The sequence below is a fragment of the Cyprinus carpio genome, chromosome B16, assembly GCF_018340385.1.
Source record: "Cyprinus carpio isolate SPL01 chromosome B16, ASM1834038v1, whole genome shotgun sequence".
NCBI lineage: Eukaryota > Metazoa > Chordata > Actinopteri > Cypriniformes > Cyprinidae > Cyprinus > Cyprinus carpio.
The window spans coordinates 13,058,875-13,083,237 of NC_056612.1; the positions used below are offsets into that span (position 1 = coordinate 13,058,875).

General features: G+C 36.2%; 1 protein-coding gene across 1 annotated transcript; it reads right to left on the bottom strand.

The window, feature by feature from the left end:
* Window positions 1-22,108: 22,108 nt before the first annotated feature.
* LOC109049869 (sorting nexin-10B-like) lies at window positions 22,109-24,074 on the bottom strand. The gene is made up of 4 exons (XM_042740840.1): window positions 23,721-24,074; window positions 23,532-23,632; window positions 22,709-22,810; window positions 22,109-22,534 (listed from the first exon to the last, which is right to left on the bottom strand). The coding sequence occupies exons 1-4, from the start codon at window positions 23,811-23,813 to the stop codon at window positions 22,318-22,320; spliced, it is 513 nt and encodes a 170-aa protein (XP_042596774.1). The 5' UTR covers window positions 23,814-24,074; the 3' UTR covers window positions 22,109-22,317.
* Window positions 24,075-24,363: the final 289 nt, after the last annotated feature.

Below are 24,363 nucleotides of genomic sequence, written 5' to 3' on the forward strand. Positions count from 1 at the left end.
TGAAATGTGAAGTGCAGGTCTTAAAAGCTCTTAAATTAAAAAAATAAATAAAAATAAATCCTGCAGTTACCCGGTTGTTTTATGGTATCCTTTGAAATAACTATTTATTTATTTATTTTTAATGAGCCATTTTTTAACTGTCCTCTTATGTTGTTTTGAGAATGTTCTGTAATAATAATAATAATAATAATAATAAAATAGGACCTGTACATTTGTTTGTTGCAAATTTACAGACAGTGCAACGCAGATGTTTATTTGTTGGTCTGATATTGCTGTCAGCTGACAACAGAGTTTTCCTTCTGAATTAGCTTAACTGCACAAGTTTTATAGTTAATCAAATCTTTAAAAACAAATTACATTAATTATACTTTAATTTCCTTCAATAAAAATTAAATTGAGTAAGACGATGTAAAAGGTGTGTGGATGTAAAAAATGCTGGCCCTCGTCAGTATCAAAGTTGTCCATCCCTGCTATAGAGCATGTAGCCTATGAGCACTATATTAAAATCCCAGGACACCCCGGCCCTAGTCTGAACGTTCACTGCTGTTTATTACTTCACATTGTCTGAAATTAATATTCCATTCATTCATAAAGAGACAGCAGCGATTCTACAATGGGTTACATTTGAGAGATTGGCCTATTGAGTTAGAAAATAGAGTATATCGCCTGTAAGTCGAAAAGTCTGATTAACTTGACACACACACACACACACACACGGAGACATGTGAATACTCAAATTGAAGAATTATGTTGTTTCAGGTTTCTAGATTCTAGGTTTATGCTTATTATTGTAATATTATACATTTTGCATTCTGCTCTTTTTCTACAGATTTCAAGTATTTTAGTTCATACAATAATACATTTATTTCAGTCTCCTACTGAAAAACAAACAAACAAACAGAAACCATCACATAATGTGTTATGGTTTTACTGGTTATAATGAAACTGTATTGGTTTTAATGTGATGGTTTCTGTTGTTTTTGTCAGCAGGGTCACCATGGGTTTTGTGATGTTATTTGCCATAAATACGACAGAATTGCTGTAATATTGTAAAATACAAGCCACTTTTTAAATCCCAGTCTGTCCCATTTGGGAGAAAATCCAGGGCCGTTTTTCACTTCCAGTCTGTCCCTGTCTGGAAGGGTGGAATCTGGAACACCATGACTTTCCTGATTGAATTCGTCCAGTCTGTTAAAGAATCAGCAGTAATGAAGGACCTCAGGGTGGAGAGGATGTTTCCACTGAGCCTTGTGTGTGTTAAATTCACATCACAAGTCAGTAGCTCACTCCTCTCTGTCAGGGAAGGAGAGAGGAGAGGACAGGATGTTAGTTGTGAGAGGGGTGGAGGTAAGACACCTGTCGAGGGAGGTGGGGATTCATTAGTATTCATTATACATTTCCCACCAGTTTCTGAGCAGAGCGGAGAGAGGAGGGGCACCATCCATCTCCTCCACAGAGATACACACAGACGCTGAAACAGAGAGGTGTGTGATGTCATAGAAGAGGCCAAACGAAGCGTCAGACTGCATGAGAATCAGCACAAGATTTTGGTGCAGACGTTGAATTTCCTCCTCTGTGAGTTGCTTAATAACCACTTCCTCACTTTAAGGGATAGTTCAACCAAAAATGAAAATTCTGTCATCGTTGACTCAGCCTCGTGTCATTCCAAACTTCTATGACTTTAATTCTTTTGAGAAACGTAAATGAAGATATTTTGAAGTTGTTGTTTTTTCCCCAATACAATTAATGTCAATGGAGACCAAACAGATCTGTTATTTACTAAAGCTAATTAAATATTATATAAGCTGAAATAAATAAAATGTAAATTCTAGATGCAAAATAATAAAGATAGACATGCCTTGGCAACTAAATGAAATAAAATAAGCTGAAGTAGTAAAATTACTAAAACTTATATTGTCATTATATTTAATAACTAATTTGCCTTCATTTTGTGTGTCTGTTTTTGTGTGTGTGTTTGTTTAAAGGTTGAGAATGTGCTTTTTTGTTGCTTGTTTGCAAATAAGAAAACCCAATAGAGTATAAATCATGAAAGATAACTAAAACGTAAAAAAAAAATTAAAAAATAAAATGTAATATGATAATACTAATACTAATAAAAATTTACATGGCAAAATTATTAAAACTAAAATTTAAATGAAAACTGAAAATAAAAAAAATATAAGCTTATTAAAAATATTAATAAATACTGTAAATAATATATAAATAATACTAAAACAACACTGGGACCAAAACAGCATTGATTGACAAAAATACTTTTTTATTTTTCTAAATATCTTTTGTTTTCCACATGCAGAAGAAAGAAAATCATACTTGTTTGTAATGACATGAGGGTGAGTAAATGAGTCAACTTTTCTTTTAAGATGTCCTGTCAGCATAGAGGTAAAACTATAGAACTCACTTAAGTATAACAAAGTAGCTACAAAATGAAAGTAGAATGTTAACATGTAGGTTATGTTCTAGAACACTCGTTGCCATTCAGGTCCTGTTTTGAGCGGCTGGGAGGTTTGCGGCAGCAGATGGGCTGTCCCGCTGTGTGCCTGATTGAAACACAGAAGCTGGAGCCGACTCATAACAACATCACCAGCTCCTGTCAGCTCCAGCCAGGGAACAAATCAGCCTTCCTGCGGCTCTGCTGCAGGGAACATGACTCTGCTCAGAGGAAAAAGTGAGGCCTGGCCAAGGGCACAAAGGGTCCTTACGTTTTAGGACTGCCTGGCTGTCAGTGTTTACAAGCGCTGTGCTTTTGTACCACAGATGATAGTCATGAAAACCAAAGCTGGAGTTGCAGATGGCAGGTGTATGTGGAGAGCATCTGCAGACTGCACTGCGAATATTGAAGAACTGATTATATAAGCTGGCTCAAATAGACTGGTCACTACTGATCACGTGTTTGAAGTTAAAAACTCAGGTTAATGAGGTCACACTTGGATCACAGTTTTATATAGTAAAACTGATTACGTGGTTTATGTAATCAGATTCCAAAATTGAGTACTCCAAACTGACCCCACACAAAACGCCACCATCCATAGAAAATCACACTACACCCTACAATCCAATCAAAAAACACCACACATCATGTTCCCACGCAGTGAAAAATACATTGTAAAGCAAAGAGGAAACTGACAACATGCCCACAGACAAGACAAAGCAGGTTACTTCTCACATGAAACAAGGTCTCAGCTTTTGAATTTTGACATTTTTTAAAGAAATTCAAACAATAAGTAACGTTTTGTGGCTCTTTAATGTGTTGTGACAGATCACTGTTGCGCCTCAGTTCAAAGCATGAAATAAACATGAATGAACATCAAAATGTATTTTATTTCAACCACTAAAGACGTCAATACACACAATTTTTACACACATTTTAAAATGCTCATTATCAAATTACAGTTACTTTTTATGGAATATATGAATACATATTGTTCATAAAAGGGCAGTAAATTATTCTCAATACCATTTAGCTTTGACTCACAGTATAGAATGGCCATGTAAATAATGCAAATAATTATGCAATCCATGGTTTTGAATTTGGGCCAATAGGTTTAAAACAAGTTAACTGCAACATGTAATCTGTAATCAGTAATGGACTACAATTTGCACATCTTCTCAACCCTGGTAAAGCTGTATAATGTGTTTGTAGAGAAAGCAAACAAGAAACCGTTCTGGCAAGGTTCAGAGTTCTTCTAGTAAGTCTAATAAAACAGTCGTTCAAAGTTATCAAGTCTAAGTACATTCTCAAAATGTTAGCACAAAAACATTTATACATTGTTCATCAATAGCTTTTTTCAAAAATTATCAAAATGTTCTTGGAACGTGTTTTTGGCACTCTGGTTCTGACCACAGTGATGGGTAGCATTTGTGGTTGAACAAAGCAGGGTGGAGTGGCTTTGTCTCTTGTGCTGATGATATAGTGAGCTGGAGGCTCAGAGCAGAATGATACGGAGCCAACCCTCTGTCCTCTGGGTGACATTCAAAGGCTCCATAAATCCTGCTCTTTATGGGGCCAGTTTGCCATAAATCCCACAACCTAATTGGAGATGTAATGAATTACCATAATTGGTCATAGGCGGTTTTACATTAAATGGGAGGTGTGTGTGCCGCGGGGAGCAGTCCATCATGGGGGATGGAAATCTGTGTTCGTGGACAGCAGAGATTTGGTTGGAAGTTTCCCTAGCTGTCTAATCAGAGATCAGACGTGTTGTTTCCTGCTGTCTGATTTCAAGTTTCAAACCCAAAAGGGTGATCAGGACATAATCTTGTGTGTTTTTTATTTTCTCAGAGAGGTTCCTAGATCATAATTCGGAAGATTAGAATGCAGATATCCTGCAGACAGGGGGCAATCTTGCCATCTTCTCAGCTTTCTGCAAAATTTGTCTGTGATGAAAGAGCTACCGTGCTGGCTGTCGTCGAGGGCCGTTTTGCTAAATATTACCATTTGATTTTATAGGCTAATAAATGATTTGGGTAATGGATCTGCACTCCTTCCCCTGCTCTGCTCCGGACAGCTGCATATCCTTTATTACAATTTGTTGAAAAAATATAGGTTTCATGAGTAAATGCCACAGAACAATTAATCTGGAGCGCATTAAATTCTAGTAATGATGCTAAAATGCTAATAATTAAAACGGGCAACTGGAAATAAAGTTTGATGAGTCAAGCTGAAAGTAATGCAGAGAGTGCAAAGCGGAGAGCAGGTGCCCTTCTGGTTTAACTGCTCAATTTGGTAATGATGCCGTTTATATGAGCTAACACTGTAAAAGAAAATGACCATTCTCGTTATTTATACAGATTTATTATATGTCGTATATATTATATATATATATATATATATATATATATATATATATATATATATATATATATATATATATATATATATATATATATTTTATTTTCAGGTTTATTTGACAGGGACAATGCACATCAATAATACATAAATGTACAATGTGCCAGAATTAGCCAGAAGGCTAATTTAACAATTAATTAAATACATGCTTCAAAATACATATAAATGAAATGTGGTTAGTGCATGTATTGACAAGTATTTATGGTAAAATATAACTAAAATATACTTTAAATGTAATTTCTATTGAAACTTCTGACATATATTTAAATATATTTGAACTTACACATTTGTAATTTACACAGTAACTTTTAGTATAGGATATTTAAAATATATTTACTTTAAATGTAATATTGAATAACAGACTACAAAAATATAGTCAAGTATTATACCTTCTGTTTTATGTTAGTAAGCACATCAAAATAAGTGCACAACAAAAAATATTAGGATTTAAAAGTCATTTGAAATTATTAAATTGCACTTTTGTGTACTTGAGCTTTGTAAGTGTACTGTCTTCAAGTAGCTCTTTATTTTATTAATATTATATTATCATTAAGTACAGTTTGTTTACATATTTAAATACACACACACACACACACACACACACACACACACACACACACACACACACACACACACACACACACACACACACAAGTGCACATTTAATACAGTTACACTTCTTGTTTTGGATCCCACTGACTTTCATTGTATGTATATTTCATACATATATAAGTCATACAGATTCAAAATAACATGAGGGGAATAAATGATGACAAATTTTATTTCTGAGTGAACTATGCTTTTAAATAGCAATATAGTATATTAAAAAATATTGTGCCTTTTTAGGTGTACTTATGATTTATTAGCGTATAACTGAAGAACATTGTGGTGTTTTAATACCTCTTTGCTCATTTATCCAGAACTATTCACACCTTTATTACTTTCCCCTCTTTTTTCTCTCTATTTCACTTTTCCTCATTCACACACACTTACAGAAGGTGCACCTCACTAACTCTCTTGGAAATAACAGGGGCTTATTTATGTGGTATCCCCTGGCGTTCCTCAGGGAAATATACTACTTTTCCAACTGGCCTCCTGTCAGCATCCCATTAAGGCCCTGTCTTCATTTTATGCCTCTAAATCTGATGCAGACACCACTGAAATGTAAGCAAATATTAATTGGGGTCAGTCGCAGCAGATGCAACTCATGCAGGCGTCTAATGTAAAGTACCTTTGTGGACCCGTGGCATTACAGAGCAGGGTGCTGACGCCTCACATTTTCCATGTATGCTGGTTATGGCTGCGATGATTCATAATGGATGAAGCGCTCGGCCTTCATATTTTACCAGGCAAGTGTTTTATCAATTAAAGGAAATGCTGTGATGGTACCCTAGAGCCTCAGAGAATTTAGATTTAGACCAGTGTAACTGACTCGGACTGACCCGATTGTTAAGTTGCACAGTCACAAAAGGGCATTTGTTTTACTTAACTATAACAGACTGTACTGCCTAGACGTGATGCATTAAAGCAACATGCAATAAAAGCAGACAACAGTCTTTTCCATGCAAATCTGTAAAATCTCCCATGTAAACTGTTGTCTGTTACTGATTACAAAATGTGCGATGAAAATTGTTGTTAGTAACGTAATCTATAAGATTACACACTTTATGTACTCGTCTAATCTGATTAATTTTAGATTACATTTGATGATTAACTGTTCCATTACGAGTATATACATACACTGGGAATATTTTACCAGTGATACATTTTTTAGAGGGCTCTTAAAAGACTTCTCTCTGTCTGCTGGTCACATACTTCCAAAGGTCCATGTGCCAGCTGAGCAACTACCATTGATTCGAATGTGAATGCTGACGGATAGCTCTCCATGCATTTTAGACCTTCTTAGTTAGGGCACAATGTAAACTGCTTTAGTTTTGAACCTGTTGCTGGTAAATGTTTAGTTATCATGTGGACAGTGCCATTATTAAGCACTCAAAACATTTATAACTCCACCATTCTTTCTGCATTTGCAGTGACTTTGAAGGAATGAGTCAAACTTGACTTCCTCCATCTGCAGTATCAGGGTGATCTGAGAAACATGTTTTATGAGGTGTTGTCTGCAATCAGCTGCTTTGTGTTAAATCAGAGACAGGACAGCACAGCAAAGCGATGGGTGATTCGTTAAAAGCACTGTGCCCTGCAGACCCCAGGCCATTATTAATTGTTGTCCATGCTGCTTATTAATTTGGCTGTGGTGGGAGCAGAATACAGCCAGGTCTCATTTATCAGAGTAACAGAAAGATCCCTCCAAAAGCTTCTGGGAAAGTTTTACGTCTGAAATGTAACTAGCACTGCAGCTCTCAAACAAGTACCATGGCTTGGGATGTTTCTTTAACATAAAAACACACTGCCTCTATGAAGCAGTTTAAATGAAACTCTTAAACTCTAAATAGGAGAGTAAATATGTTTAATAAACAAAAAGTTTGGCTTATTATTATTATTATTACACTAAAACAATAATTTCCTTAATCAGTGTTTTAGTTTTTGTCTTTTTCTTAAAATAAAATGAATTCAGTTGATACTAAGAATTGCACAAAATATTAATAATATTCTTGTTTTAAGCATAAATATAACATTTAGTGAGCTTCATGCTTACAAAGTTGGCAAAAAAAATAGAAACTTAATATACATTGTACATAATCTTTGGAAGCACATTTCAGCATTATTTTAGTATGATTTATTTAATACTATATCATTTATTACTATTTTAAATTAGCTTTTATTTTTTATATTTTCAGTTTTTGTTTAAGTTTAGGTAATTTTTTAAACATGCTTTTCTCCTTTTTTAAGTTATATTTACATTGTTTTTGTATATTTTAAGTATTTCTTTATAGTTTCATTTAATTTATTATAGTTTTATTTTAATTTATTTATATTTTAACTTATTATACTTCGAAACATATTTCAGTTAGTTGCCAGGATTTTTTTTTTTTTTTTTTTTTTGGTTTTTCATTTAATATTATTATTTTATTTGAACTTTCTTTCTTTCTTAAACTTTATTTTAATTAGATTTATTTTTTAGTAAATATCTCATTTCTGGAATGTTTTCTTTTTCTTTTCTTTTTTTTTAAACCAGAAACAAGACAAAACTACTGATTAAGAAAAGATTTCAGCTGTATTTGCCTGGGTCTTTCTCCTTAAATTGTCTCTTTGTAATTAGTAGTGTCATGTAACTGCATCTAAAATAAAGTAAGACACTGCAGCTACACTGTGCGGTTGGAGATATATGTTTGAAGAAAATCGGCACAAGTTTCTCAGCAGGGGGGGTATCATCATCCCTGTGCCTGGTGTCATGTTTAAGACCCCCCAGGGCTAATAGAGAGAGAAAGCAAATAGCATTGAGAGAGAATGCCTGTGCGTGTGTGCATGTGTAAGAATGAAGCCTTGCTTGGCCATCGGAGGTGATATATGTGCCAAATTTTCTCCCAGAATAAATCAGGGCCATCAGCATGACAAGCGTTTTTCCACCTGCTATAAACATCTCTCCCACGCACTTATATTTACTGGGCTGCTCTCCTGTTTACTGCAATGGCACACCTGACTCTGATTGCCAGAAAAGTGTCCAGCTTGGCATGCTAACCCTTGTTAGCACATGCCTGATGGTCCTGTGTGTTCATAGCATGAGCTAGCCAATGAGAAGACAAATCAACAATCTGATACTATAGTCATCTGAGACCAAAGGCAGCTGCCAAACTCTGTCTGAAATGGTCGATGTTACAGCATCCAGACACAGGCACGCACATATTTAGCGATCAAGCTCAGCGTTGTGATTCACAATCCAGCTGGGATTTGGGTCCAGGAAGTGAGCATTTAGGATAAGTTAGGAACGTAGTTCTTGATTAGATTGGAAATGCTGAGCTTAAAAGTGTCATTGAGGAATGACTGGACGTTCATGGCTGGAACGTGTTTCTCTGAGGACCTGCCAAAGTGTCCCTGAGGTGATTTAGCACCTCAAGCCCAAGAGGGTGCTCACATCTGTCAGGGGTTTCTGGAGAGGTGCTGGCATATGACTTATGCCACGCAGAGGTCATGGACATGTTGCGTTCTTTGATATAACACTGTGAATTCCTCTCAGATGTCTGACTGAGTCAGGAGCAGAAGTCAAGAAGATCATTTCCCTGTAATGCTGTGCTGTTCAAAACATATGACGATGAAAAGGAGGCAGTGTTTTAAAGGTGCACTCCATCATTTTACATCATTTAAACGTTTAACACATAAAGAAAGTAATAGTACTTTTTGAAATATATATTTAATGAATGGACATATCACACAAAGAATCTAGTCATAGTCTAATAAAAAGCGGTTTTATTTTATATGGAAATGGTCATCTCATGATGGCTGCCATGTTTAAATTAGATGGACAGCTACTTGTTTTATGTCAGCAATCTTCCTGTTACTGGATTCTTTTTCAGTCTCAGAATACATTACATACTGAATGGCACAATTCTACATTGGCATCAATTACGAAATGTTTTCTTTTAGTTGATGCTGCATCCACACCATTAGGTGTCAGTATATGTTCAAGACAACTGCCATATCAGCCAATGTAATGTTAACAAAAACAAAGACATATCAGGTCGATATTAAGAGATTTTAATTTATCAGTGTCAGTCAACATTTGTTGCATTGGTTGATAGATTTTTATTTGTGCATGCTTATTATTAGGTCTGTCACTAATGATTCGAGAATTTAAAGCGGCAAATGAGCGTGCGCTGAGAATAAACATATGACATCATTCTGATAGAATGGTTTACATTGTTCACAGATTAACGGTATAAGCAACTCAGACTCACAGCATGTGCAAAGATGGAATTTGAGATGATCCGTGCATGTAAATCATAACTGTTTGTGTGGAGCATCATTTACAGTGAATGGAGCCGCTCTAAGATGCAACGTCACCTGATGAATCTTTTGAAAACACCATGAAATGTAATCTTTAGTAAATCTCAAAATGAATATCCACTTTTCAAAGTGTATTTATGCAGAATAGTATAAGCTTTTGTTTTTAATTAGTCAGTAAACAGCTCGGTACTGGCAAGAATTCTCAAATTGAGACATATATAATTGTACTTTTATATTATATATTATATATTTTATTTATATTATATACTTTTATATATTTCTCTAAAATCGTATTTTTGTATACCCCTCTAGATTGCTACTGACAGCAGCATGAATCTCACTGTAGTCACATTCAACACCACAGGTCCAAAGTGTGTGGATATAATTTCTCCCCCACATGTACGACGTCACATCAGGTCATTTTGAAGGAATTCCTTCTGAAACAATTACCTGAGTGTTAAGCCCTGGTTGTGTGGGTATTATACGAGTAGCAGGTGTGGTAATTTGAGTCATTTGTGGCAGCGTAATGATGAATGGTGTCAGGAGTAAACAATCAGACCGAGGGAAGTGGATCTACTGCAGAGTAAGGAGAATTTAGTTTCATCATAAAAGAATTCTCCCTTCCTCTATTTCACTCCGACACTTTTATGCTTTTTTTATTTTCTAGCTTATTGCGGCCGTGGGCCACGTGCTGATTTATACGGTCTGGCAGGGATACAAGGGACCCTCAAGAGACCAAGCCCTCCCTCCCAAAGCTCCACGTTCACACACACACACACGCATAGAGCTCACCCACTGGGCACTTCTCTTTTCTTCCTCTAACAAGATATTAGTTTGGTGCAGTTCTGGCACTGTTATCCATCACGTCGAGGGGGCTGTGTGAAACAGTGCGCCTTTAAGCACTGCATGCACTTATTTGAAATGTGTCTGCGGAAATCGGTTATGCCCATTCATTCAGGAACAGGTTACAATGATGCCATTCTAAGGTGGTTTCCTCTAAGGGTCTCTTTGTCTCAGTAAGTGCAATACAATGGGCCATAGATGAATAGCTACAGGTTAGAAGTGAGTTAAAATGTATTGTAATGAATGTGATTTAAGCTGAATGTGTGAAGAAAAATCCATATCTGTTTTTTTTTTTTTTTGGTATGTGATTCAAAGCAGAAGGAGTGCTGATTAAATAATGTATACAACATATAGTTCTGGTTCTCAAATCACACTGTTCGAAGAGTGATCTGATTGAAGTGCTGCTGTAACAGTCCAACAAAATTGGGACTTTTCATTTGTTTGCTGCTTGTCTGTGATTCATGTCTGTGTATTTGTGGTGGACTTTTTAGATTACAGGTTTGCAGATTACAAAGATACATCATTAGGTGGTGACAAGAATGTGAAATGATTTTGTTTAAAACACTGATTCACTACTTCATGAACCACATAGCCTACTCTCTGAGTAGGTACTTCTTTTGAATAAGCAATTATTTAGCAACAGGTAAAAAAAAAAAAAAAGAAGTATGTTCTCTAATACTTTTAATGTCTTATTAGGAATGAAATCTGGATCTGCTACATTTGTCATTGTTATGTGACCCACCAGCACTATATTATGCCGCTTCACTGCCATTTACAAGCATCCATTAATTGCATAGCATCTATTAAGCATCCATTACATGCAATCAATAAGTACAATTAGAATAATAAGACACTTTATAGAGCTGTTACCAATCAAATGAAATCACTAGCAACAAATCAACCTTTCAACTCAAAAGTTGCAACAAAACTTCCATCTAAATTGTTACAATTACAACTGCATAAATATATATATATAGTTTAATAGTTTAAAGCAGCTGATACATTGAGTAGCAAAATACCACTGTGTGCTGCCCAGAAACAAAACATTTCTGCTATGGATTTGTTTGGAATGGTTTTTGTTGTTTAAAATGATCTAAAATGTCGTTTACTTACTATTAACTTCTTGTTTGTTGAATGTTTGTATAAAATCGGTATCATGTTTGCAATCATGCTCATTTTCGTGAAAACAGCTCTCTGGCTCTTGTGACATTACTTAATTATGTTATAACACAACAACAACAACATGATATAATTTTTTTAGACATTCCCTATTAAATTCTGAGCCAGTGCAACAGTATCATAAGGAATCAAATTAGAAATGTTATCGATTGTATTTGAAGCAGGAAGTTCAACATCCAATCACATTAATGATGTTAACAAATAAATTAGACAATGCACTGGCAATTTAGTAATATCCCCGCACTTGTGCTACTCTTTCACATACTGTTTGTCACCTACTCTGTAGTAGGTAACTATGTGACTTCGAATAAATCCAGTGTCTAAATCAATAAATCATTGAATTATTCACTTAACTGATGCATTTAAAAATGCAGATTCATTCAGGAAATAATTTACAGTATACCACATACTGTGTGTTGCTCAACACTTTGTCTTTGTTTGAAACTATTTTGTGGCAAAGTAAAAAGAAGCAACTGCTAATATTGTGTCAAAAATGGAAGTTTCTCGATATTAACATCTTGTTTATTGAACTAGTCTTTACCAGCAGTGTCAATTGTGCTGTTTACACAAATATCCCAATGGCTGTAAATACCTGTGACACTGGACCAATATTCTGCAAAAACAGTAGACCTGCCGATGATACTGGTTATATAAGATACTCTCTAATTCCCCTATTCTTCAGTACCTTTCATACAAATAAATTTAAGGTACACACATAGTATGTAGGATGTTACATGTTCAAGGTTATATCAACCCATTATAATATGAAAGAATTTGAAAATAAAAAAAGATTGCAATATAAAACGTATCTTTAGATTTGCCCTCTAGAATATTTGTGAGATGAGGGTAACTTGATGCAGTTTAATACCCAACCAAATAACACCGCGCTCACGAGTCACTTCACAGCACTGCACACACAGTCATTTCTTCATCTCCAGCAGAAATATGCTCTCCCGCCCGCAGTGACGAGGTCCCCATCCGAGCGGAACCAGGCAAAGGTAGCCTGTCAAGGCTGATGAATGGGGGACATGCTGCATCCAGATTCATTTCCCTGCTGACAAGTGAGTGACGGGGATGTTGTCTGGCTTTGGCAGCGGTGGCATGGCGGGCTGTTTTTCAGATGGAGCTTAATGTTGAGACAGGACACCTCCCCTTCATTGCAGTCCAGATCTGATGGAAGACAATGAGTTATTGCAAGGTGATAGAGCGTATATATTGTATGAAAGACACAAGAAGCCTTTAAAGAGGATCTTGCTTGTAGATCAGTGTACCCGTGTCTGTATGTTTGTAATTCAATTTCAAAGCAAGCGGCTGTGTGTTTTTGTTGGCATCCTATCACAACACATTGTAAGACCTTACATACCTGCTATCTTTTATTACACACTTATTTGGTGCACTGGACATGATATGATATATTCAAAAAATATATGTAAAGTTTTATTTAAAAATAAATAATATTTTATATTATATTGCTGATATATTTATCAAATATAAATTTTTATTTGTAAGTTGCATTCAAAATCCACTTGGCTTAAAAATCCAACATTTAGGTGAACTGGTGGCAAATTTGTATGATCTCATTTGTTTGTTTTTATATGATTTACTTACACCCCACTTAGATTAGATTTGGGGGTGGACCTTAATGATTATTTGTTTATTTTTTCTAGTGCCGTCAAATGATAAATCGCGATAAATCGCATCCAAAATAAAAGTTTTTGTTTACATAATATATGTATGTGTACTGTGTATATTTATTATGTATACAGGTGCTGGTCATATAATTAGAATATCATCAAAAAGTTGATTTATTTCACTAAATCCATTCAAAAAGTGAAACTTGTATATTATATTCATTCATTACACACAGACTGAAATATTTCAAGTGTTTATTTCTTTTAATTTTGATGATTAAAACTGACAACTAAGGAAAATCCCAAATTCAGTATCTCAGAAAATTAGAATATTGTGAAAAGGTTCAATATTGAAGACACCTGGTGCCACACTCTAATCAGCTAATTAACTCAAAACACCTGCAAAGGCCTTTAAATGGTCTCTCAGTCTAGTTCTGTAGGCTACCCAATCATGGGGAAGATTGCTGACTTGACAGTTGTCCAAAAGACAACAATTTACACCTTGCACAAGGAGGGCAAGACACAAAAGGTCATTGCAAAAGAGGCTGGCTGTTCACAGAGCTCTGTGTCCAAGCACAGAGAGGCGAAGGGAAGGAAAAGATGTGGTAGAAAAAAGTTTACAAGCAATAAGGATAACCGCACCCTTGAGAGGATTGTGAAACAAAACCCATTCAAAAATGTGGGGGAGATTCACAAAGAGTGGACTGCAGCTGGAGTCAGTGCTTCAAGAACCACTACACACAGACATATGCAAGACATGGGTTTCAGCTGTCGCATTCCTTGTGTCAAGCCACTCTTGAACAACAGACAGCGTCAGAAGTGTCTCGCTTCAAAAAGGACCGGACTGCTGCTGAGTGGTCCAAAGTTATGTTCTCTGATGAAAGTAAATTTGGAAATCAGAGTCCCAGAGTCTGGAGGAAGAGCGGAGAGGCACACAATCCACGTTGCTTGATGTCCAGTGTAAAGTTTTTACAGTCAGTGATGGTTTGGGGTGCCATGTCATCTGCTGGTGTTGGTCCACTGTGTTTTCTGAGGTCCAAGGTCAACGCAGCCGTAAACCAGGAAGTTTTAGAGCACTTCATGCTTCCTGCTGCTGACCAACTTTATGGAGATGCAGATTTCATTTTCCAAGAGGACTTGGCACCTGCACACAGTGCCAAAGCTACCAGTACCTGGTTTAAAGACCATGGTATCCCTGTTCTTAATTGGACAGCACACTCGCCTGACCTTAACTCCATGGAAAATCTGTGGGGTATTGTGAAGAGCAAGGTGCGATATGCCAGACTCAAGAATGCAGAAGAGCTGAAGGCCACTATCAGAGCAACCTGGGCTCTCATAACACCTGAGCAGTGCCACAGACTGATCGACTCCATGCCATGCCGCATTGCTGCAGTAATTCAGGCAAAATGAGTCCCAACTAAGTATTGAGTGCTGTACATGCTCATACTTTTCATGTTCATACTTTTCAGTTGGCCAAGATTTCTAAAAATCCTTTCTTTGGTCTTAAGTAATATTCTAATTTTCTGAGATACTGAATTTGGGATTTTCCTTAGTTGTCAGTTATAATCATCAAAATTAAAAGAAATAAACATTTGAAATATATCAGTCTGTGTGTAATGAATGAATATAATATACAAGTTTCACTTTTTGAATGGAATTAATGAAATAAATCAAGTTTTTGATGATATTCTAATTATATGACCAGCACCTGTATATAAATACACACACATACATTGTATATTTTGAAAATATTTACATGTATATACATTTATATTCTTATATTTTATATCATATATAAATATATTTAATATATAAACATTACATTTTTCTTAAATATATATATATATATATATATATATATATATATATATATATATATATATATATATATATATATATATATATATATGCATGTCTTTGTATTCATATATACATAATAAATATACACAGTATACAGTCATATATATAAACAACAACTTTTATTTTGGATGTGATTAATCGTTTGACAGCACAATTTTTTTCTAAAAATCATGTTTTATCAAAGCATACAAATCACCAATTTTTATAAAATAACCAAGTCATAAAACACTTCCAGTGAGAATGGGTTTAAAATCTGAGGCTGTGAGTGAACATTTCATACTCTGTATACTCTGTCATATGCTGTTTTTCATTTCTGCTCCATTAGATTAACTGTAAAATAACAAACAATTACTGTACATATCTGATGTGATTTCTGGGCTGTATGGAAATGGTCACTTTTGATATCAATGCATTTGTACGTGCATATAAACACAATAAAGGTCAAATGCAAGCTAAATAATAGTAAACATGATTCTGATGTGTGTATGAGTGAGCATATGTATATTGAGACAATATGCAGTTGGTATCATAAAAAGTGCTGACGAGCCCTGAAGCAGATGGTGGTGTCCCCTGTGGAGTCATTCCCCTCTCTGTCACCTTTTGTATCTTCTGTTTGTGGAGCATTCATTCTGCTCATTCAGCATGAGCAGATGACCTCCACACACTATGATGAACACAGAAACACACACACAACAGAATCAAAAGAAGTGTTAGAAATTAATTTATACATATAGGGACAATGTTTGCTCCCTGGTTGATTTTAATTCTTTATCCATATAAAAACAGTACTTTTCTTATGTCCAGTACTTTATTGTAATCAATTCATTAACATAGATTCCCAATCTAATAAATGAGATGAAACTATGAACTATTAAAACATAAACTAACATTGCTACACAGTAAAATGCAATGGATTGACTGTTAGAATTCAGAAATGTCATGATTCAAAATTCTGTTTTATTCATAGATCCCCAGACCCCGTGGAGGATCTCTTGTTGAAAACCCTAGCATCAGATGTAAGACAGTGTTCGCTTTAAACTTGGTAAAGGTGAAGGTCTGCTCAGTTTTTAGTGCTGTCACGACAGTGGAGTGGGACTGACAGCCATGGCCATTCCTACTCCTCTTCCCCCTGTGGCAGCTCAAGGTTAACAGTCTGTAGAAGAGGGAAACAGACAATTACAGACTAGTCAATAGCTCTCTCAGAGTGGAGCACTATACCACTGAAGTCAATAGCAGCATCTGAAATAGCTTCCTATTAGCTTGCACGCTGCATGGCTAAAAATAAATTTACTGTCACAATACTCCTCTCATTCAGGAGACAGCAAAAGAGGTCCATCGGGTCTGGCATTGACTGCTCTTTAAAGGTGCAATCCATCATTTTTTCCTCATTATAAAGTTTTAAAGAAATGAATTGTACTTTTGACATGTGTAAAATTGTGTACACTCACATGATATAAAGGCTCCAGTCATATCAGTGATTTAGAAAAGGCTATTTTATTTAAAATGTATTAAGTCACTTAACAGAGGCCACCGTTTTGAGATCACTATATCTCTGCAACCCTTCCTGTTATCGGAAACTCAATTGCAAAAAGAAACCATTCATGGGTAAAAAATATTTCTGTGAATAGAGTATACAATAGCACATGTAAAAGAGTTGCTTTTGTGAGGGGCTAATGTAAATTCCACACCACTAGTTGTCAGTATTACATCAGAGATGACTGCTCTATAGACATAAAAATGGTGTTCTATTGAATAACTTGCTGTTTTCCCAAAGAATATTCAGTATCAATGGCAGAAAAAATTTATTTAAAGAGAACATTGGATGTAAAATGGTGTTTGCATATAAATGTGTCTAAGCAGTATGTTTTTAATCCCCCAAAAACCTAAACAGTCTCATTTATCAAGCCATTTTGATTTTCTGAGCAGTATGACGACCGCTGACAGACTGTTCCATATTAGCATATTTCCGCCCTCTGTGCACTCAAGCAGCTGTAGCGACAACAATGTCTCATAAGCAATGCAGGGGCTTTGTAGTTGGATGTAAAAGTTAACATAGGAGCCTCTGAGGATGCAGTCGATTGGTTTTGTTTTTGACGTTAACGCACCACCAAATATACAAAAAAAAAAAAAAAGGAAGAAAGGGGCGGGGTGAGCAGTAGCTCATTAGCATTAAAAGAGACATGCACTGAAACAAGTCGCTGTGAACAGAGCTGTTTTTGATAAAGTAAAAAGGTGTTGTTTTACTTGATCAATATGGAATTTTAACCAAAGTATGTTGCAGACATTTCATTAAGACCCTAAAGAATCATACCAACTTGTTGAAAATGGGCATCTGATGTCCCCTTTAATGATGTGTTCACCATAGTTTTCTCAAGATCATGCGAGGTTATTTTTCCTAAAAAATCTTTTCCAGACTGGAAATAACGGCAGTGGAATAGTGTATCTGCCCTATTCCTGGACCTGGTCTCTGGCCTAAGCCCATAATTGGACTGGTCTGTCTTCAGCAGGTGAACGGCACTCTCATTTGAATATCAACCATGTCCACATGCTGGCGGCCATGACAGCTTCATTACCACAATGTGTGAAAGTGACGGGAGGGGTAATGCATACGGTACACTCATGCCCACTGTGCTCTCTGCCTTCACACCCACAATTTCTATCTCTCTCTCTCTTTCTTTCTCTCTCTCTCTCTCACACACATCACAGACAACTCGACAAACCCTGTGTGGTTTAATAAGACAGCTTCAGCAGTGTGTCCTCTCAACCCCAATTTGGTGTGCTCCCTGCCGCCCTCACTGGTCTATGCTGAGTAGAGGAGGTCCAAAGGTGACTTTACCTGTCAGTTATGCAGCCGGGAGCCCTTTGTTTCCGCGATTATGAATTTATAATGAATATCACCCTCACCTCCGGACGACACAGTAATCTAATTAATGTAGCAAATGTGTCAGACGTGTTCTAGCTAACGGCATATGACATTAGCATAGCATAGCTTCCTTTAGCAGTCTGTAGAAGCAGATGGTGTATAAGGCTTAGAGTTCAATAAGAATCGCTTTTTCCAAAAAGTACTTTTTCAGTAAACAACCTGAGCATTGCTCAGGTGTGATTTTGGCCCATTCTTCCACACAAACAGTTTTCAAATCTTGAAGTTTCCTTGGGCCTCTTCTATGAACTCTAATCTTTAGTTCTTTCCATAGATTTTCTATTGAATTCAAGGCAGGTGACTGGCTGGGCCATTTTCTTTCTTTCTCTGAAACCAAATGAGAGTTTCCTTGGCTGTGTGTTTGGGATTATTGTCTTGCTGCAATGTCCACCCTTGTTTCATCTTCATCATCCTGGTACATGGCAATAGATTTTTATCAAGAATGTTTCGGTACATTTTTCCATTTATCCTTCCTTCAATTATATGAATTTTGCCAGTGCCAAACCATGATGTTTTTGGGGTGATGTGCAGTGCCATTTGACCTCCAAACATTGTGTGTATTATGGCATCCAAAGAGTACAATTTTTGTATCATCTGACATGACTATATTCTCCCAGTAATTCACAGGCTTGTCTAAATGTTGTGCAGCAAACATTAAACGAGCTTCAACATGCTTTTTCTTCAGCAATATAGCCTTGCGTGGTGAGTGTGTATACAGGCCACGGCGGTTGAGTGCATTACTTACTTATTCTACTTATTATTTTGTTTGAAATAATTGTACATGCTAACTCCAGATCTTCCTGAAGCTGTCCACAAGTGATCCTTGGCTCACTCTTCTGATAATTTTTTTCACTGCTCTGTCAGAAATCTTGCAAGGAGCACCTGGTCGTGGCCGGTTTATGATGAAATTATGTTCTTTCCACTTCTGGATTATGGCCCCTACAGTGCTCACTGGATCATTCAGGAGTATAGAAATCCTTCTGTAACCAATGCCATCAGTATGATTTGCAACAATAAGATTGTGAGGGTCTTGAGAGAGCTCTTTGCTTTTACCCATCACAAAATGTTTCTTGTGTGACACGTTGGTAATGAGACACCTTTTTATAGGCCATCAGTTGGGACTAAACCAGCTCATATTAATTTCCGCTGACTAGGGACAGGATTGCTTTCTAATTACTGATAGATTTCTGCTGGTGTCTTTGCATTCCATGCCTTTTTTTACACCTCCCTTTCTTCATGTTCAATTCTTTTTCCCTGTGTCATTCCACTTTATTACAAAAAACTTAATTTCTGAACTTAATTGTTTTGTTTTCTTTGTATGTTTGGATTACTTGGATTGTTACTGACATCTGGTGAAAATTTCATGTTTCAAGATTTTAAATACACTGCAAGTGCACATTCAAAGCAATTCAAAGAAAAAATCCCTTGCAAGGCAAGTCAGTACACGGCCATCTTGGAAATGCATTCATGTACAGCTCCTGTATAATTAAATGAGGAAAGACCCTCAAAATGCTCCTTGCCGAACTCACATTTCAAAAACATTTCAAATCAGCAATAAAGTATGACATAGATACACAAACCAAGTGCTGTTTAAGAGTGTTAATGAATTACTGTAAGTTTTTTTTTTTTTTTAAATAGACATTTTTGGTGTTTTTATCTGGTGAATCAACATGATTCACTACTGGATTAAACAACTGAAGGAGCTCATGGAAAAACAGATGCTTTAGGTGTTACAGTATAATTCAAATGTCACCTTTCAGTAGTTCTGACTGGCCTGCTGAATAAATAATACACCTCATGAAGATGTCACAGCAAGGGCCAAGCACGTCATCTCGGAAGGTGGACAGAATGACAGGCCGCTGACATTAACCAACACAGCAGCCTGCACTGGGACTCTGCCTGTCAACATGGTATTGCCCCCATACAACCGTTAGAGTGGCTTGTCTGTTTGACGCATACACACCTCCAGCCTCTTTTACTGGTATTTGTGCATCCAGTGGGAGTATCAGGCCCGGTGCTGCCAGCGCTGCTATCAGGCAGCTGAGTGTGTGCAGAGCCTATTAAGACGCTCTCCATCGTTAGAGAGACAGCAGCAGCTGGCCGTCAGGGTTCTTAGGGGAGCCGTGACGACTGATGTTCAGGGAGCAGGCGATTAGAGGAACATTTCAACCTGTTGGGCGACTCTGCACATATGAGCCTTTGCCTGCAGTGTGAGAGGTACAAGTAAGACGGGAGGAGACAGGAATGTCTTTTTAGTGAAAGTGTCAGTGTGACTCTTTCTTTAAGCTGAAGTGTGTCATTTCTGTGCCTCTAGTCTGGGGTCATCAGACAGATTTGCAAATTCACGCCATTGGAGTTTTTTCCTGATCTGACTAAAATGAGTTCAAACTAATTAATGATTAAAAGTATGATTTAAAAGCCCAACAAAAAAACAATTGGGTATTGGTAAAATATTTATTTTACTGAAATATTAGCACCATAATTTTAGCAACCCATGTTCCCATCTCTCTCAACCCCCAACTCATCGTTCACAAGCTGCACGTGCAATTAAGAGCTGCTTCATTGCTGACACATGATATGACATTTGCCAGTTCGTTTCATACACTGGATTGTATGTAAATAACATCATTATTAAATAACACATTATTTTTTTCTGTCTTATAAAGTATCCTGTTACCATGACAAACTACTAAAGTAGTTGGAACGTTTTCTAGTTGGACATTCGTCTAACTTTTTTTAAATTGTTACTAGGCTACATAAAAATATTCAGAGAACATTCAAACGTAGCCTAACATTCCCATACTGTTTGCAAAATGATAAAATTAAACGTTCTCTAAACATACGTAAAACAAAAATGTTTTTAATACATTAAAAAAAAATCCTGAACGTTAAGAGAACATTCAGCAATAACGTTTTCATAACTTAATTGAAACATTAGAAAAACGTTAGTAAAATTATTATTTTTATTGACTGGGTAGGCATATTGTAATCTCTTGCGGAAGAAAATGATTTATTAGTAATATATATATATATATATATATATATATATATATATATATATATATATATATATATATTATTTTTGTATATTTTTTTTTTTACTGGTGTAAAGCATGTATGCATGTGCGTTGAAGAACAGTCTTATGTTTTTTATGCTATTTTTGTATACTTCCTTATGTGATTAGTTATTTTTAAACTGTAAGGCGGGACTACAGCAGCAGTAATGGCAGGGCCATACTAACCAGCCACACCATGACCCTTTGTTGTGACCTAAAATATATTTTGCCTTGATGATTTAAGCTATAATTTAGTTTATTGGATAATGCTCGTGGCCCTTATTTTAATGGTTATATTTTAAACCTCTTGCTTGTGGCGATAGAATATCTTTATCCTCCTGTTCTGAAATGTCTCGGTGATTTGATGTCCCAGTCAAAGCCTGTGAAAGCAGTGGGTGATTTGAAAAAGGGAAAATACTGCTAGCTTTGAGGGTTCTGCAGGTATGAGACCGTCCAGTCATGGAAAGACAGAAGAGCAGCGGCGCCATCTGCTGGTCACGTGTGGCCTCACACGATTGTTACATATTTATGAGAAGGCACAATTTGTATGACATCCAGACAATGATCTTTTATGGCTAAGTGTGGCAATAAAATTGTTTGAGTAGAGATTATTATTAGGATTTAGCTCTGTAAGGTCGGGTTTAAATCAAGTAATGTCTTTATGCTCTGTATTTGCTTATTAGGATGGGGTTATTGCGTTTAAGGGACTTCACACGCAAGCATAAATTCCCTCTCGTAAACCTCTCAGCGCACATCTGTAGTTTTAACAACAAACTGTCTTCCACACAAGCCACATTATGCTTTTATACATTCACTTGATTGCCAAGGACGACATTAATGTGTGCCCAAATGTGGTTTAAATAATTTATTAGGTTATCTTCTTCATCAATACAGATTTATCAATATAGAAAGTATGAGTGCGAGACAAAACAACACCGTTTCAGCAATGACAGTTACTTTTTTTTCTGTTCCACTGTCTCTCCTCATGGGCTGTAACCTTCATTGTTGAATGTTATATTCCTTAGCAATGTCTTTATGTGTTTAGTAGAAAATAGTCTATCACTCTGATTCACACTGCATATCGTCATCTTCTTCCATGCTCTCTTCAGACTGAGATTCAAAGCGTTTGATTCCTGAGCCGAAACTGTGAATGGCCTCAGAGACGGTGTAGCGACTTCGGCCTTTAGCACAGGCCTCGATTTTTTTCACACTTAGTTGGGACTGTAGGAAGAGATGTAAGCAGCTGTCCGAAAGCAGCACGGGGTTGTGAACCACCTTGAGGATGTAAGTATATACAGTAACTGATCACAGAAACCATAAGCATTTCAGTTACAGTATTATTTGAGATTCAAGAGATATAATACTGAGATAGGTCACATGTTCTCAAGCTAAATGCATTCTTTCAGTCATGGTTTTATGTTTGTTGTATGTATGTTATTTTGATACTTACTCTTCTAGAAATTTCCTGAGACCTTCCATACGGGCTCCGATCTCTCTGGCATTGTTGAGACTGAAGAATGGGTTTTTTGGAGGAAGTTTGGGTAGATGTGTTCTGCAATTCAGAGACAACAACAGAAGTTAAGTTTTCATTTGACACAGAAATTTTCCCAATGAGTGAAACTTTAATATGTCTGCAATACAGCTGCCTATGGTAATTAGTTATTGTTAACTAAAATGATTAAAAAAACAATAAAGCTGAAATAAAATAAAATGGTAACACTTTAGTTTGGGGACCAATTCTCACTATTAACTAGTTGCTTATTAGCATACATATTACCACTACAAGTATGCATATTGGCTGTTTATTAGTACGTATAAAGCACATATTAATGCCTGACCATATTCTACATCCCTAGTCTTACCCAGTACCTAAACTTAACTACCTTACTAACTGTTAAGAAGTAGTAGTAGTAGCAGCAGCAAAGAGTTTATTGAGGCAAAAGTCATAGTTAATAGTTATGAACTAGTTATTAAAAAAATACATTCAATAAAATGATTCATTCTTTCATTCATTGTCCCATGACAGCCTACACCTTCTATGATGATCATGTTATTAATTTCTGTATCAAAATGTAAAAACATTATCCAGATAACAAACTGCATAATAAAGGACATCAATAAAATTTATGTGCAGAGGGTTTTTGTCTAAAAACTTGGGTTTTGTCAATTTTCATAGACGCTGTTTTACATCGACCCAATGACAAACCATTTACCATCAGAGAACAAATGCTGAACAAAGTAAAAAACAATAACAGGATGCAATGGTTACATACATGAGCATAGCATTTTCCTGTAGCTTTTTTCTTAGCCACACAAACTCGCTGTATCTACGCCGCACACAGGAACTCTTCTTTGTGAAGGCCAAACTGTTTGTCTGAATGAATATGAAATATAAAGAATGAACAGGAAGTTTCTGCCATCAGTTTAGACCACTTTTTATCATATGTTCTGATTGCACTTACATGTATACAGATTTCATAATCCATGTAAGCATGCCAGAAATCTTCTTTCTGGATGCGAGGATCCCTCACCCACACACCAGTGAATTCCTGCATAAGTCCAAGAATGCTGGAAAAGACCTCACGGATACGCTCACAAACTTACATTGGACGAGGACACATAGCCAGTACTCAGAGGTTTAAAAAAAAAAATGGGAAGAATAAAAAGGGAAGTATTTTCATGAGACATTGGTCTTGTTGACCAACTGGGGCTGATTCATGGGAACTGTAGACTGGGGAAAAACATCCAAGCTCATTTTGTGTCTCTGATGGACAGCGGTGCTTCATTTTTACCAGCCACCAGAGACGTAGCAGACTAGCACTGCCATAAAAATAAAAGGAGCAGGAAAAAGCAGCTGGAAAAAATGGCTACCATAATCATAACGCCTGCATGTTTGAAACAACAAGCAGTACTTAAACAGTTATTCATGTACAGCTTTTCAAACCTCTTGATATTACAGATAGGTTACAGGGTTATTATATTTAGCAAAAATTTAAATAATAAAAAAAACATATTCATTACTGGAAATAAAATAGATGTTAACTGAAATAAAATGTAAAAACAAAAATAATTTCAGCTAGTTTCTAAAGCAACATTTCTCATTTT

Excerpts from the sequence above, each read along its gene's own strand:
- LOC109049869 (XM_042740840.1), bottom strand. The coding sequence starts at position 23,813 with ATGCAGGAATTCACTGGTGTGTGGGTGAGGGATCCTCGCATCCAGAAA. Across the intron at positions 22,811-23,531 it reads CAGGAAAATGCTATGCTCAT|AACACATCTACCCAAACTTC; the intron begins GTATGTAACCAT and ends TCTGAATTGCAG. Across the intron at positions 22,535-22,708 it reads CTCAGGAAATTTCTAGAAGA|GGTGGTTCACAACCCCGTGC; the intron begins GTAAGTATCAAA and ends TTACATCCTCAA.